At 45.3% G+C, this 17,605-nt stretch overlaps 1 protein-coding gene and 1 long non-coding RNA gene across 6 annotated transcripts in view; one reads left to right on the top strand and one right to left on the bottom strand.

The window, feature by feature from the left end:
* TACC2 (transforming acidic coiled-coil containing protein 2) overlaps positions 1–3,031 on the top strand; it is a 256,965-nt gene extending 253,934 nt beyond the window's left edge. For all 5 annotated transcript variants that reach the window (XM_068259412.1, XM_068259413.1, XM_068259410.1 and 2 more), the window contains one exon: positions 2,313–3,031. In XM_068259412.1, coding sequence (XP_068115513.1) covers positions 2,313–2,378 — 66 coding nt within the window. In that variant the 3' untranslated portion in view covers positions 2,379–3,031. The remainder of the gene's footprint in view (positions 1–2,312) is intronic.
* Positions 3,032–13,029: 9,998 nt separating this feature from the next.
* Positions 13,030–17,605, bottom strand: part of LOC137534258 (uncharacterized) — a 43,579-nt gene continuing 39,003 nt past the window's right edge. Inside the window, exon 3 of the long non-coding RNA XR_011024346.1 lies at positions 13,030–13,185. This is a non-coding gene — a long non-coding RNA (uncharacterized lncRNA). The remainder of the gene's footprint in view (positions 13,186–17,605) is intronic.

The following is a 17,605-nucleotide window of genomic DNA, read 5'->3' as shown; positions in this document are numbered from 1 at the left end:
GACAAGCAAGCATAAGTATAGCCTGGGAGCAGTTAGCCATAAAGTAGAACTCTTTTGCACACAAAACCAGGCCGCAGCTGAATGACTACAAGCTTAGGTGAGCGAAACCTCTTACAGGCAGACTGTACCTCTTGCATTCAAAACAGATGCTACAGCTTTACTCTAATGGAAAATGTTAGCTTCCAAAATAATTTGCATGAAAAATATTCCATACTAGACACTTCCACCACAGAGAGTTCATCCTATTAGAAGGGACCCTAAGCGCTAATGGATACGCTGCCATTTCTCAATGGGGGTTAAGTCTCGACAGCCAACTCTTCAGCCACGCAATAGCTACCGTAAGCATCAGTGCCCAAATTAACCCCTTGCCACTGATACTCAACTAGCTGGTGCTCCTGCTGCATTATATCCCTTAAACAGGAACTCCAGTGAAAACAATGTAATAAAAAAGTGCTTAATTTTTACAATAATTATGTATAAATTATTTAGCCAGTGTTTGTTCATTGTAAAATCTTTCCTCTCCCTGATTTAGATTCTGACATTTATCACATGGTGACATTTTTACTGCTGGCAGGTGACATCACTGGAAGGAAATACGCCTTGCTTTTTTGGCATTGTTGTTTCCCACAATGCAACAAGGCTCCCACAGTGTGCTGTCAGTACCTCAGTTCTGTGAGGCGCTGCCATCACACTGTGGGAAGGTTTTCACCACAATATCAGCCATATAGATCCCCCTGATGATCAGTTTGTGAAAAGGAATAGATTTCTCATGGGAAAGGGGGTATCAGCTACTGATTGGGATGAAGTTCAATTATTGGTTACGGTTTCTTTTTAAGGTCAATAAATCCCAGAGCACTCGCGTTAGCTATGTAATCGTGCAGTGCTGGTGGTCATTATAATGTGTGTGCCTCAAGGGCTTGGATGTTGCTAGGGGTGTTGCTAGGATCCTAAGAGATCCAGGGCACTTTCAAGCACTCCAACTGAAAAATGGGTGGGGCTACGCACCACAAAGTGGGTGTGGTCATGGGTGGAGTCAAATTTACATGAACTTAACAGTGGTCTAAGTAGGCCTGCCCAGCAAAATGTTTAATGAAGCCCCCCTCTCCATTAATCTCCAGATCCCAGCATGCCCCCATAGAGGCCTCACAGCTCCACAGCTTTGAATTTGCATGGAGGACATAGGGGGCACCCCAGAATTGATCCGTGGCACGTGCCACCGATATTTGGGGGTAGCAACGCCCCTGGGCTTGTCCATGGGTTGTGTGTAGTTATGTTCTCCACAGTGGCCTCAATTCACTAAGCAGTTTAGACTAGTCTAATGATGGTTTTTAGTCTACTGATGGTTTGGTCAGTTGCATCAAAGGGGAATTCACTAATAATTACTGAATGTTTTAGACCTGCATTTAGACCTGGTCTAAACCATTTGGTAATTAGGTGGGTAAAGCAGGGGAAATGATCAAAAGATGCAATTCACAAACAAGTAGCTATGACTGACATCCTTCTCCTCTGATGAGCTCTCCTCTGCATACAATTAAACTCCTGCAAAATTAACTCAAAATGTTCCATCCTCACATCTAAAATACATCACAGAATTACTTTACCTACAGAAATCAGCTGGTCTAATCTCTGTCAGAAAAAGTGGGCGTGGTTACTCCTTGTTTGCCTTTGTGAATTGTGTAATTACTGAATGTTATGCTGGGCATAACACCAGAGCTGGAACAAAGGTCCTCCAGCACCCAAGGCTGAGACACCAAAGTACGCCCCTCCATCCCTGCCACCTGAGCCATCACACACTGATTGCTATTAGACTAAGAGGCGCCACAGGGCCCACAACCTCCCCAACGCCTTAATATCTAGTTATATGGCTTGCAGTCACTGCCATGTATCCCCTTTTCTTATTTCTTTCTGCTTCCAACACAATTAGGAATGACAGCTGAATGAATTCTGCGCCCCCTCCTACACTGCGCCCTGAGGCTGGAGCCTCTCCAGCCTATGCCTCGGCCCGGCCCTGCATAACACTATTCGTTTCCTCCTTATCAATCGAGCTGCTGATGGCTCGATTGATAATATCTGACAGGTCCGATGACCCGCCAGATCGATTCCCCGCTCGATCCCCGCGGGCCCAGGATTACACCAGGTCTTAAAACAGGTCTAAAACATTACACCAAACCATCAGTAGACTAAAAACCATCTGTAGACTAGTCTAAACTGCTTAGTTAATTGAGGCCATTATTGCCTTATTTCTTTATTGAACCCTGTCAGATCTGATTCGTTGTATTACGTGATTGACTCTTTTTGTCTTCATATTACAGAACAAGGAGATTGAAGAACTCACCAAGATTTGCGATGAACTTATTGCTAAAATGGGGAAGAGTTAACCTGGTGGGGCTGGCTATGGGGTGCTTGGTTTCCAAGCAGAGTGCAATGTGGACGACGTTGAATGGGGAGATCCAGTGTTTTTATGTGTATTGTGACTGTGGAGAGGAGACTGACAGGCTCTGGGTGGCCCAGCAAGCGTATGACGCCAGCTTTCCCCCCCAGCATGTCCTTCCTGTATCAGGGAGGCAGAAAAACTGGACTTGCATCTCCATGTTTTTATCTTATTTTATATATGGGGTTTCCCCAATCCTGCATCGTGTCAAAGAGCTCAGAGCTCATTCTAAGTCCTGCCGGGCAAGACTGCATCATGTACCAAACTCTTCATAAGAGATGGCTGGGAGGTCCACTCCTTCACCGGACTTGCTATTTAAGATGACTGCAAGATACGAGAGAGAGAGATATTCAGCCCATCCTCGCATGAAAGCTGGGCTGTAAATAAATCTGTATTATGCAAACACTGGAGAACCCTTTTTTCCCTCTTGAGAATTATCTTGCTGGAAAAAAAATGAATACTACGATTTTACTTGTTCTTATTTCTGATCAGATTGATTTGTTTGTTTGGCAACTGCACTGTTCTGAGATATACAATAACATCTTCCAAATTTGCCAAAAATGTGTACATTGCTGGCAATTAAAAGGTTTAAAACCCTAATTCCGATTAGTACGTAATGTTTGAGTTCTTGTCTGTAAACAACCTGTCTGTGAACAACCCCTTTTGCCCCTTTTGCCTTCCTTGAGGAAAACTGTCTCCAGCCAAGTACCAAAGAGGACCACTAAAAACTAGTACACAACTTCAATTTTGATTGGCCAATTTTACCACATCCAAACAGATTGGTTTAACTCTGGCTGGATGCTGAATTATTCCCAATTTTCACACAAGTTTATGCAGCTTGAAAATAACCCAATCAAATCCCACCTCGGCTTTATTTGAGCTGTAGAAATCTGCATAACAATTTGCATAGTTCTCTATCAACTAGACTTCAGAGTTCTTTGCAGCAGATACATACCACTGTACTGTGTGTCTCGTCTAACTTCACAATTTCTACATCTAATTTAGCCATGTAGAATCTATATCAGTTTATAAGGCAACATCATTGCCCTGGTTTATTAAGGCTGGAGAACTCTGGACTGCATGCGTGCTATCACGTCTTAACTGTTTTCTTTTCAAAAGTTGTCTGTTTTTATGTGCAGCAATTTCAGTGAGAGCTTAACCACCTACTGTATTTTTCGCCGTATAAGAGGCAGTTTTTCTCTCCCCAAAATGGGGAGAAAAAGTCCCCGCGTCTTATACGGCAAATGCAGGGAATCCCCGTCATAAGAACACCCGCCGATACGAACCGCCTCAACGTCGGAGATTCCCTGCATTACCTGCTTGTGTGGTCCGTTTCCAGTGTATAGTAATTTGTGTTGCAGTATATTGTATATGTAACAATGTGCCGTGCTGTGTGCCCCTGGCTCCTTGTGTGGTCCGCCTCTTATCGCTTGCCTCCCCGCTTGTGTCCGCTACCCCCCTCCCCCTTGTGTCCACTTACCCCCACATGTTTCCCTTCCGCCCCAACCCAAGTGTCAGCATAGCGGCAGTCTTACGATTTCAGCCGCTCTCCGCGATCGCAGACCTGGTCTCCTCTCTGTCACACCTCTAGTGTTGCCTTCACTGATGACGCGCATTTCAGAAGCCAACACTAGAGGTGCGACAGAGAGGAGACCAGGTCTGCGATCGCGGAGAGCGGCTGAAATAATAAGACTGCCGCTATGCTGACACTCGGGGGGGGGGGGGGGGGTCAGCGGGGGGAGCCGACACAAGCGGAGGGGTAGCGGACTCAAGCAGGGAGGCGAGCGAGAAGAGGCGGACCACACAAGACGCCAGGGGCACACAGCGCGGCACATTGTTACATATACAATATACTGCAACACAAATTACTATACACTGGAAACGGACCACACAAGGAGCTGGGGACACGGGGACACCTAAGGACAAATGGAGGATACCTAAGGACAAATGGAGATACCTAAGGACACAAAGGGGGCACCTGAGGACACATGGAGACCACACTGGAGACCACACTGAGGACACCTGAGGACACAAAGGGGACACCTGAGGACACAAAGGGGACACCTGAGGACACATGGGAACCACACTGAGGACACATAGGGACCACACTGAGGACACATGGGGGACACCTAAGTACACAAAGGGGACACTTGAGGGCACAAAGGGGGCACCTGAGGACACATGGGGACCACACTGGGGACACCTGAGGACACATGGGGAACACCTAAGGACACAAAGGGGGCACCTGAGGGCACAAAGGGGGCACCTGAGGACACATGGAGACCACACTGAGGACACAAAGGGGACACCTGAGGACACAAAGGGTACACCTGAGGACACAAAGGGTACACCTGAGGACACAAAGGGGACATCTGAGGACACAAAGGGGACATCTGAGGACACAAAGGGGACATCTGAGGACACAAAGGGGACCACTGAGGACACAAAGGGGACATCTGAGGACACAAAGGGGACATCTGAGGACACAAAGGGGACATCTGAGGACACAAAGGGGACACCTGAGGACACAAAGGGGGCACCTGAGGACACATGGGAACCACACTGAGGACACGTGGGAACCACACTGAGGACACATAGGGACCACACTGTGGACACATGGGGGACACCTAAGTACACAAAGGGGACACGTGGTTAAGTACACAAAGGGGACACATGGAGACCACACTGGGGACACCTAAGGACACATGGGGGACATCTGAGGACACATGGGGAACACCTAAAGACACATGGGGACACTGGAGGACATTAATTGGTGAGAAAATTTACAAGATGTTTCTGGAATATAGACGCACCAGGTTTAATAAATGTTTTTTTTTTCCTTGGTTTTTGCCCACTAAAAGTAGCACCTACTTTTAGTGGGCAAAAACCAAGGAAAAAAAAAATATATATTCCGGAGCGTCTTATATGGCGGAAAATACGGTAAGTACCAGCAGTCTCGGCCCCCTTTAAGTGGGATTGTCACCATAAAAATAAAAATTTCAACAGCAACTGGTCTGAGAGTATTAAGTGATAAAGATGCTAATCCTGCTTTTAAAACGTTTTCTGTTGTTATGGTTTGTAGTTATCACATACCTTAGGAGCACTGGCCCTTTATTAGCCATTGCCAATAAGTTGCATGCTGGGGGTTCTTTTAACCTATAATATATTCCTCCTCTTCCCTTTATTTCCCTGCCTAGCTGAAACATGATCCTCTGCTCACTTGTGTTTACAAGCAAGGCTGAAGTGACTCAGCAGTTGGAGGAGAAAATAAAAAAAAATAAGGGAAGAAATTATATCAGTATTTTTTCTCAAACTGTAGGCAAAAAACATGGTTCCCACCAGGAACAGAATTCTCTTAATTTACTATATAAAATTCACTGAAATCAAAGTGTGCACAGTACAATACATGTGTTATGTAAGTAGATCAAGTTATCTACTTGTATATGTGTTTTTGTCCCTAGCATAGTTTGGCTAATCCTTCTGCCTTAAGGACCAGAGACCGCTGGTACAATAATGACGGAATACCAATGAATCACCGCACATACCCGCTGCAACCGCTGTCCATTCCACACGACGGGATCCTCAGGACACCCACTCTGCCGTGTCTATGATAGCAGAGTCATGGGAGCCGGTCTGGAGCCGCTTTTATTGGCTCCTGACCGTGTCTATCAATGTAATCCCATGGGAGTTGCTTATATTGATAGGCACGGCCAGGAGCCGATGAAATCAGCTCCTGACCGGCTCACAGGGCTCTGCAGTCATAGAGACTGATGGCGAGTGAGCTGCGATGGGAGACGGTGGGTAAATAGCGGCAAGATCGGCAGGAGCAACAAAACCGGCGGATGCGTGCAGCGGCGGTGAATTGAAATCTACGCCTTGGCAGCCAGATCAGCATCAAAACGGTGTAGATTTCAATTAGCGTGGTCTATAAGTAGTCAATGTATGTTCTGGACTACTTGCATTTATTACAAGAACTTTGGACACACAGTTTCACTAATCTTCTAGCAGTCCTCACTAGGATCTGGTATGCATCCTTTTGCAGAGCATAATGAGCAGAGCACAAGCACACTGGATGGGCTGCCCTGTATATTTCCTTCCTGGACAGATGTGACAGGACACAAGAGGGAGGAGCCGGGTAATGCAGATACCACCACTGAAACTTGCTTTTTTTCAGGACTTGGCAGCCAGGTCCTGTCATTTCCCGTTCTGGCTGGCCTAAGTCCAAAAACATCAGTTGAACGTGGTTTTGTTCCCATATTGGTCGCAGTAGGCAGTCACTTTTCATTCTGGCTGGCCAGAACCTGAAACAGCCAGATTTCACATTCTGACCGTAACATACAGTGGCTTGCAAAAGTATTCGGCCCCCTTGAAGTTTTCCACATTTTGTCACATTACTGCCACAAACATGAATCAGTTTTATTGGAATTCCACGTGAAATACCAATACAAAGTGATGTACAGGTGAGAAGTGGAACGAAAATCATACATGATTCCAAACATTTTTTACAAATCAATAACTGCAAAGTAGGGTATGCGTAATTATTCAGCCCCCTTGTGCAGTAAGTTGCCTATAGACATTGCCTGATGAGTGCTAATGACTAAATAGAATGCACCTGTGTGTAATCTAATGTCAGTACAAATACAGCTGCTCTGAGATGGTCTCAGAGGTTGTCTAAGAGAATATTGGGAGCAACAACACCGTGAAGTCCAAAGAGCACACAAGACAGGTCAGGGATCAAGTTATTTAGAAATTTAAAGCAGGCTTAGGCTACAAAAATATTTCCAAAGCCTTGAACATCCCAAGGAGCACTGTTCAAGCGATCATTCAGAAATGGAAGGAGTATGGCACAACTGTAAACCTACCAAGACAAGGCCGTCCACCTAAACTCACAGGCTGAACAAGGAGAGCGCTGGTCAGAAATGCAGTCAAGAGGCCCATGGTGACTCTGGATGAGCTGCAGAGATCTACAGCTCAGGTGGGGGAATCTGTCCATAAGACAACTATTAGTCGTGCACTGCACAAAGTTGGCCTTTATGGAAGAGTGTCAAGAAGAAAGCCATTGTTAGCAGAAAAGCATAAGAAGTCCCGTTTGCAGTTTGCCACAAGCCATGTGGGGGACACAGCAAACGTGGTTTGCTCTGGTCAGATGAGAAGGTGCTCAGATGAGACCAAAATGAAACTTTTTGGCCAAACTGCAAAACGCTATGTGTGGCAGAAAACTAACACTGCACATCACTCTGAACACACCATCCCCACTGTCAAATATGGTGGTGGCAGCATTATACTCTGGGGGTGCTTCTCTTCAGCAGGGACAGGAAAGCTGGTCAGAGTTGATGGGAAGATGGATGGAGCCAAATACAGGGCAATCTTGGAAGAAAACCTCTTGGAGTCTGCAAAAGACTTGAGACTGGGGTGGAGGTTCAGCTTCCAGCAGGACAACAACCCTAAACATAAAGCCAGGGCAACAATGGAATGGTTTAAAACAAAACATATCCATGTGTTAGAATGGCCCAGTCAAAGTCCAGATCTAAATCCAATCGAGAATCTGTGGCAAGATCTGAAAACTTCTGTTCACAAACGCTGTCCATCTAATCTGACTGAGCTGGAGCTGTTTAGCAAAGAAGAATGGGCAAGAATTTCAGTCTCTAGATGTGCAAAGCTGGTAGAGACATACCCTAAAAGACTGGCAGCTGTAATTGCAGCAAAAGGTGGTTCTACAAAGTATTGACTCAGGGGGCTGAATAATTACGCACACACCACTTTGCAGTTATTTATTGGTAAAAAATGTTTGGAATCAGGTATGATCTTCGTTCCACTTCTCACGTGTACACAACTTTGTATTGGTCTTTCACGGGGAATTCCAATAAAATTGATTCATGTTTGTGGCAGTAATATGACAAAATGTGGAAAACTTCAAGGGGGCCGAATACTTTTGCAAGCCACTGTATATAATACCCCCTTTATATGGTTATAGTGGTCCCACTGAATGTTATAGAACTCCTAGCTAGCCTATAAAACCCCTCCCTTATCCCTCCCCCACCTTAAATACATTATCTTGGTGGTCTGTTAGTGTAGTGGTCTCCCTTGACCTTAAAGCAAACCCAAGCTGTGAAAAAATAAAAAGTTATATACTTGCCTAAGAAGAGGGAAACTTCTGGATAGTCCGGAGGCTTCCCATGTCTCCTTGATCCCACTGTGGCTGGTCGGCACCCTCTTTTAGTTCACAGCCGTGCTCCTTTCCATGCCCGAGCAAGGCCATACTGCACCTGCGTGGCCATGCCTGCATATAAGCGCAAAGCCAGTTGAGAATAAGTAACTTCAGTTTACTGCGCAGGCGTGGCTGTGCTAGCACAGGCTGTGCGGAGAGTGCAGCCACAAGCTTGTCTGATATGTTCGGAGGGTCTGTGCTTAACAACTGTGGGCTTGAGGAAGAGATGAGAGGCCTCTAGACTCAGGCTAAGTGTAACACAGCTACGACTGATAAAGCTCCCAAGAGAAAATAAAAATAAGCTTATTAACCCCCTCAGGGCTCTTTACAAAAAGTGTACTTGGAACTTTGAATGGCGTGCCTAATCTACTGAAGCAGAGGGGACAGTTTGACTGCAGTGCTACTTTCAAGCCACCTTCTTTTTCTTCTTTGGATATACATTGTTTATCTTTCAAAGACTTAGCAAAACTCTTGTGATTAAAAATATCCTCCATATTTTTTGTTTTACAAATTTTTATTGTTTTTCATCAGCTTATCAATGAGAGAGGAAATAAGTTGTACAAATTGGGCATGTGATAACTACAACAACATTTCAAAATCATCATTAGTTACACATTGTGCAATAACAATGCCCAGATTGGTTTGATATTTTACCTTTTTTAAAAATGTTCCTGGTGGTCATGCTCACTCTTGGGCCCATAACCGTAGGACGGGGGTGGTGAAACTCAAATACAAATTGGACCGAAGTTAAACACTGTGACCAATTTGCAGGCCGACCTTAGTGTCTGGTGGCCACCTCCCTACCTTATGAATATCCCTGGTGTCTACTCCCCCCCCCCCCATACAGTTCCAAAGTGTCTATAGTGCAATCCATCCCTCCCCTATACAGTTCCCTGGTTTCTAGTGGCTCTCTCCCCTATACAGTGTCCTTATGTCTTCTGGTCCCCCCCACCCTTAAACAGTTCCCTGATGTCTAGTGACCTCCCCTTTGTCACCTGTACAGTTCCATGGTGTCTAGTGCTTTCCCCCAAATGGCTTTCCTGGTGAACTAGTGTTTAACCTCCAATATAGCAAGAGTGGGCCAACCATAAAGCAAAGTGGGTAAACCACTTGGGGGCCAAATTAGATGTATGCTGTAGAAAAAGCATGCAGGGCAGCACTTGTGATGTAACACAAGCTGCCATCATGTTCCAGGACACTGTCTCTAAGAATTTACAGATGATGTAATAATATATTTCCTCTCTAAACGTACATTGCACAATATTTTATGTCAGTAGAGAAAATAAAAAATCTTATTTACCATAAACATTGATGTGACATATTATAGAGCACAGCATCATCTATCTGCCTAGGCAGATTAACAGGGCATGGGAGATCTAGCAAAGCCTTAGGGCTGTTTTATACTTTTATTACATATGTATTTTTCTCCGATTTGTGATCACTAGAAAATTGCAAAATGCAAGGACATCAAAAAATAATAGAAACCACAGGGCATGTTTTCTATAAATGTGATCCGATTGCAATCACGCTTTAACGGATTGGCAATTGTCCTGCATGCTCCATTTGTTCTGCATTTCTTCTTGCGTTCGTAGCCCCAGTAAAAATTGCAAAGCAAAAAACACAGCAGAATCGCATTGCATTTGTTATTGCAATCGCGTTTAGCAGTGTAAGGGCTCTTTTTCACACAATCACATTGTGCTTGTGTTTTTGGGATGCGATTCCAATTGCATTTGATTCACAAAATGCAAGCACTCAGTGCTTTGCTTCCCAGAAGCACACAGTGTTTCAAATAAAAATTGCAGGCACTATTTTAAACGAACACGTTGTGATCGTGCTGCAATTTTTCGCAATTGGAAACATGCATGTTGCATTTCACTGGCGATTGTCGCTGGCCAAACAAAATGGCAAAGTGCAAGCACAGGAAATCACATTGGGATTGCATTTTGTAGTGTAAAAGAGCCCTTAAAGGCCAAGGTAAAAATCTATTTTTTTCTCACTTGGGGTTTCTTCCAGCCCCGAGCAGCAGTCTCAGTCCCTCGCCACAGCTCTGGTGTTCCTCAGTGTCCCTACTGGCCACCCGCAATGATGGCGACCTGCCAGCAGCGTCAGCTCTTCTGCATCCGCGCGTCCACGTCATCTGGCACATACTGCATCTGAGCAGTAGTTGTGCGCAGGCACAGTATGTGCCAGGTGACGTGGACGCTCGGGCCCGAGTGCTGGTGCAGAAGAGCTAACCCTGCCGGCGGGTTGCCATCATTGCGGGCGACCAACAGGGACACTGAGGACAACCGGGGCTGCGTTGAGGGACTGAGACTGCTGCTCGGGGCTGGAAGAAGCCCCAAGGGAATAAAAAGTTGATTTTTACCTTGGCCTCGGAGGTGCTTTAAACAGCCCTCATTAGGCTCCATTTACAAAACTTCTCATAAATGACTTATCACCTAATTAATAAAAATAACCTTTCAGCACATTTACAAGCAAAATAATCACTCCAAGTAAGTTTTTCCTAATTAACTTCATTTCAATATTACTTTTCTTACCTTAATTATATTACATTTTTGCTCTTTGGGAGCTTAAAGAGGATCTGTAATGTCAAAACGTCCCCTGGGGGGTACTCACCTCAGGTGGGGGAATCCTCCGGATCCTAATGAGGCTTCCCACGCCGTCCTTCGTCCCTCAGGGGTCTCGCTGCAGCCCTCCGTACAGCGGCGACGTAAATATTTACCTTCTCGGCTCCTGTGCAGGCGCTCTGGTGGCTGTCGGCTCCGAAGTAGGCGGAAATACCCGATCGTCGTCAGGTCTGCTCTATTGCGCAGGCGCAAGTCCCCGGCGCCTGCGCAGTAGAGCGGACCCGACGGAGATCAGGTATTTCCGTCTATTCCCGAGCCGAAAGCAGCCACAGCGCCCCCGCTGGAGCCTGCAAAGGTTAATATTGATTTGACAGTCGGGTCTGTCGCCGGCTGTTCGGAGGGCTGCAGCGAGACCTCTATGGGACAGAGGACGGCGTGGGAAGCCTCATTAGGATCCCGAGGCTTCCCCCACCCGAGGTGAGTACCCCCCAGGGGATGTTTCTGATGTTACAGAGTCTCTTTAAAAATGTAACATAGATAAGGTGAAAGCAGAGGAAAACGTTTTGTGAATGTCATTTTATCCTTCTTTTAGTAGGTGGGCTTTTTGTTGAACCTTCATGATGGTAAACCACTCTATGATGCACTTTGGTCATTGTAGGGTTAATCACGTACAACTCAGGAGATCAGGATAAATGTGGACGAGAGGCTTAAGCTGCGAGCCTTTTTTCGAGGGATAAAGTGGATGACAGCAGACCTTAATTGGAATGACTTGTTTCTGGCAGTGGCGCTGCCCCCTTTAGCCCAAGATTAAAGAAAGATGATAATCCTGGAAGCAACTCCGGCCCATCTCCAGCAGTCTGCGAAGAGGAATAGGGACTGTTACCATGTGGCTGGTACACACCCTCCTGCTGCTTCTTGTACTCACCATACAGGAAGGTAAGTGGCACTTCTAAAATACTCCATCAACTGTCTTAGTTCTTTTGGGGTAAGCAGAACAACAAGTGTAAGGTCTACTGTACGATGAGAAGAACAGAATGCAACGCATTACATGAAATGCATTACACTTTACCCAGGGGCATAACTAGAGGCGAGCAGCACAAGCAATCTCTGGGGCGCCCAGAGGTGGGAGCAACTACTAACCTTCCCTTCTTCCAATACAGTTTATTATACTTCAGTTCGGGTGTTTTTGTTCCTACACCTGTTGTGGGTCTGAAGATCATGATGGCCACACTTGGAATATGACCCTTGTGAGATGGGCCCCAAGGTTCATGAGGGGCATCGAGGGGAGGCAAGAGAAGGGGTGCAAACATTGGGGAGGGAGGCATGAATTTTAGTTACACCACTGACTCTACCCATCATACGCAAGACTTTATACATGTTATTTTGCTTACTGTAGTTTGGTGAATCTACCCCATTGTCACTGAAATAGATTTTGTTGATGCTTCAAGTCTCTCCAGAGAGAAAGTTCTACACCTTGGGTTCTCAACACATGGTATACCTACCCCTGGGGACACTTTGGTTGAATTCAGGGGGTACTTTAACTGTTCAAAGTCAATTCATTTTAGTATATTTTGAGACTTAAAAAAAATACCAAATCATATACTGTATAAGCAAACCTGAATAAGTATTTATAGTTAATTAAAAACATCATAAAATGTTTGAAAAGCATTTATATACAATTATGGAGTACTCTTAATAAATATATACGGTATGTTTGTACGTCAATGAATACTTAAACTGTACCCAAGGGGAACCTAAGGGGGGAAAACAGATACTTACCTATCTGGAACCTGCAGAGGATTCCGGTGTATTCCTGGCCGCCACTGTTGCTGTGTGCTGACCCCTGGAATATAGCCAACAAGGATCTAGATGCTTCCCTTTTCTAAGTATCTGTTGGTTTGTATTATTTTCACCTTTGGTTCTCTTTAATGGTGCCCATTTAATGATACAATCTTTCTTCTCCTACAATCTTGCCAAATCTGTAGTAGAAAAAAAAGTTTTGACTCAGGATGATACTATTTATTGGCTAACTTACAAGAAAAGGAGTACGCTTTTGGCTATGAAGCCTTCTTCAGACTTGATTCCTGTACACTGACATAATTTACACAGCTTATATACACTGGACATAAAAAGCATATACATTTTTCCGCAAACATAAATAAATGTCATTGGATGCCTTAATTACAACATCAAGAGGGTCTCACAGGGATGCTAGCTAATTTATGACAAAAAGATAAGACCACTTTTTTGCTTAAACATCACATTCCATAGACTCAGTGTGATGAGTAGACATCATAACTCATTCAAACATTATTTGGTAAGGTTACATACAATGTTTGTTATAGGCTAAAAAGAATTGTGGAATTTAAAACCCATCTTACCAGCACAGACTCTCTTGATGTTGTAATTAAGGCATCTATTGCCATTGATTTATGGTTGCAGAACAATGCATCTCCTTTTAATGTCTAGTGTATATAGCCGTGTGTTATAAATGTTGTCAGTATACTGGAATCAAGTCTGAAGAAGGCTTCATAGCCAAAAGCTTACGCCTTTTCTTCTAAGTTAGCCAATAAATGGTTTAAAAATTATTTCTTTTACTGATGACCAACACAGTACAATACTCCACTGCAGCTACAAATCTGTATTAGAAAGGTAAATGGAGTGAATACACTTTGAATGGATATTTAGGCAGTCCCAGTCTCTCATATAACATACAAATGGTAAAATTGGACAAAAAAGATTGCATTATCAGTGGGCACCTGGAGATGTTAACAGTAGAGGGTACTTGGGCAACTCAGGGATTAATAAAGGGATGGATTCTATAATAATTTTAATAAACACAGTTCTAGAGGGCATGTCCACAAACATTTGTTCACTGCTGGTTTGAACCTATTATAAACGTGATTTTGGTAACAAGAACATAGAGGAGAACAGTTACCCTGATCCCAATATCAAGCCCTAGACAGCAGTTTCGTAGGACTGGACTTGTAGATCTTCAGTTAATGGAGTTTATTCATCAAACAGCAGTAATAATATTAGGCTTGTGTGTCTCTGCAAAATAAACTCGTTTCCAATGTAGTGCCTTGAATAGAGTTATGTGCTGTTACTAAGCCGTGCTTCCTGGAGTTTTGGAAAAGCAGTATTGGTGGGACTCTTCCCTTAGGTGGGACCAGGGACGGATCTAGAGCAAGTTGCCCCAAGTTGCGCCTGGGGCAAGGTCAGGTTTTGGCGCCTAAACTGCCATTCCCCATCCAAATTTTTCCGCCTTTTTAAGAATTCAACAAACTGCGCCTGGGGCAAGAGACCCGCTTGCTCCCCCCTAGATCCGTCCCTGGGTGGGACATTGTAAAGCTCAGGACATGTCACTAGAATTACGTTGTGGGAGAATATGCTCTCTGTAGTTCCAGCTATCAGATATTGCAGGAAGTATAGCAGAACACTTCTGTGGGCTTATAGGGCTCCCCTGGACATTTTAGGTGACGAATGTGCCTTGGAAGGAAGAAGATGGGCATGTAAGGGATGATGCTCATCATAGCGTTTTGTAGTAGAAGTGGTACATGAACACAGCAATGACTAATGATGGCACATAAATAAGCAAAGTTTAGGAAACACTTCTATTAAGAATTGACTCCTGTTGCTTTAACACCATCAATTAGAATCAAATCAGATTGTAGAAATAGGCAAGACAAAACACAGAACATTTATATCGCCCTTTTGTCCTGGCAGACTCACAGCACCAGAGCTGCAGCCACTAGGGTGCGCTCTACAGGCAGTAGCAGTGTTAGGGAGTCTTGTCCAAGGTCTCCTTACTGAATAGGTGCTGACTTACTGACCAGGAACAGCCAAGATTTGAACCTGGTCTCCTGAGCCCATAAAGGGAACCTAAACTGAGAAGGATATCGATTTTTCCATTTAAAATAATACCGGTTGCCTGACTTTCCTGCTGATCGTGTATCTCTATACGTTTAGCCACAGCCCCTGAACAGGCATGCAGATCAGGTGCTCTGACTGAAGTCAGACTGGAATGCTGCATGCTTGTTTCAGGTGTGTGATGCAAACACTACTGAGGCCACATAGATAAGCAGGATTGCCAGGCAACTGGTATTGTTTAAAAGGAAACATCCATATCCCTCTTAGTTTAGGTTCCCTTTAACCGGTAACACTATCCAGCATGCAGTGCATTACCAGAAATACCAACACAAGTCCAGATAAGATTCTACTGTAAATAGGAACAGTTTTTTTGTTATAGTACACTCTTATATAGTAAACCCCTGGCTTTAGTAGTAAACCCAGGCTCCCGGTCTTGACCATGCGCTTTTATGAATATACAATGCATGACCTATCCTGATATAGGAAATACTTGGTCAAGTCCCTTAAATTTTACTTTAAAGAGGAGCTGTTAGGTATAGGGTCTCAGAGAAAATAAACACATATATCAGTAGCTAAAGATTGGCTGTACTTACATTACATATGCATTTCACTGTCCACGTTTGGATTTCACAGATTTTGTATATAGTATATGCAGAGATAGATGCTCCTGACAGCTCATGGCAGGCTCCATGTTTGTGAAGCCAAATGTGTCGTCATGTCCTGCCTGCTTCTGATCACAGATAAGCTCGTTCTTGAACAACACGGTGTGCAGTGAATATTAATGAGCCATGTGGCTAGGAACAATAGCTGACTCCTGCAGTGTAGTCTGCCCGAGATTTATCAGTGCTTCGCGCGCTGGACTGATTAGAAGCTCCTGTACCGTCTCATTAGCAGCCGAGGGGAGGGCCCCAGAATGCTTTGCAGTTTAGCTGCGGCTTGCGTCTTTATGGGTCTATAACAGACTAAGATAAGCACACATCAAAGGTAACTGAAATGTTTATCTTCACTAATGGCTTTTGAGCTTCCTTCTAAACTGTTTAACACAGGAGAATAGAGGTTTAAATTAGCTTCTGCAGCCTGACAGTTACTCTTTAAAGGGGTTCTGTAGGGGGGGCTGAGGATAAAAACCACCACTTACCTGGGGCTTCTATCAGCCCCTGTAGCAGTAATGTCCCACACCGTCCTCCTCCAATCCGCCGTTCCCCGTCGCCGGCACCGGGCAATTATTCATCTGACAAAGACGAATAATGCGCGCTGCCCCTTGCATCATTGGAAGATTACGGCGCAGGCGCAGTACGAAGTTTCCTTGTACTGTGCCTGTGCAGTAATCTTCCGATGACGCGGGCGGGAGCGAGCAGGCGCACGGCCGCGTAGCTGCAGTTGGACGGCATGCCGCGCTAGACTGGGGCCGGCGGCGGGGAACGTGCGGATCGGAGGAGGACGGCGTGGGACATTACTGCTACAGGGGGCTGATAGAAGCCCCAGGTAAGTGTCTGTTTTTATCCTCAGCCCCCCCCCTACAGAACCCCTTTAAGGGTACCTTCACAGTGGTGCGTTGCGGTGTGCAATAACGGCTGCTTTATATCACGACTTGCCACAGCGAGTGCATTGTGGTATAAAGCGTGCAGCATTGTAACACACTGCATGCAGTGCATTACCAGAAAAACATGTGCATTAATGGGGTACTTGAACCTAAGGTAAAAAAAAATCAGTTTTACTCACCTGGAGCTTCTTCCAGCCCCCTGCAGCCGTCCTGGGGCCTCACAGTCACTCTCAGATCCTCCTGTCCACCGCCACCAGCTAGCTTCGTTTTTGGCCAAAAGGCTTACAGCACCTGCTCAGGCCTGGCCACGCGTCTCCTTCTTTGCGTTCCCATCCGCTATTGCACCTTCCGCAGGACACTATTGCGGACGGGCATGCAAAGAATGCAAGGCATGGCAAGGTCTCTTGGGCCTGTCGGCAAAACAAAAGTAGCTGGTGGCGGGGGCCAGGGGCGTAGCAATAGGGGGTGCAGAGGTAGCGACCGCATCGGGGCCCTTGGGCCAGAGGGGCCCCGAAGGGTCCACCCTCTATCACAGTATTAGCTCTCTATTGGTCCTGTGCTGGTAATAATCACTTCTATAGATGCTTTGAATAGTAGTAATCCTTAACACACTGGTCCCAACCCCCTTCTTGCACCTCTGACACTGGGGTTGTCCTTGGCAGGTTTTGGTGCGCCGTATCAATTGTTATGTATAGAGTGCTTGGGGGGGGCCCATGTAAAACTTGCATCGGGGCCCACAGCTCTTTAGCTACGCCACTGGCGGGGGCTGATAGAAGCCCCAGGTGAGTAAAACTGTTTTTTTTTATCTTAGTCTTAAGTATCCTTTTAAGAGTGATAGTGAAGCATACTTTTCATTGACTGTGTATGCGAAGTAACAGGCGGATGACACGCGGCGCCGCTCTCCTGTTACGTTGCATTACTGCAGTCAGGGTTATATTTACAAAGCACGCTTCCCCTAGCAACATGTTGTTGGGACCCCCTTAATG

The sequence above is a fragment of the Hyperolius riggenbachi genome, chromosome 10 (genome assembly GCF_040937935.1).
Source record: "Hyperolius riggenbachi isolate aHypRig1 chromosome 10, aHypRig1.pri, whole genome shotgun sequence".
In the NCBI taxonomy this organism is placed as follows: domain Eukaryota; kingdom Metazoa; phylum Chordata; class Amphibia; order Anura; family Hyperoliidae; genus Hyperolius; species Hyperolius riggenbachi.
Note: the sequence above shows the minus strand (reverse complement) of the source record. Positions and strands in the feature narration are given on the sequence as shown.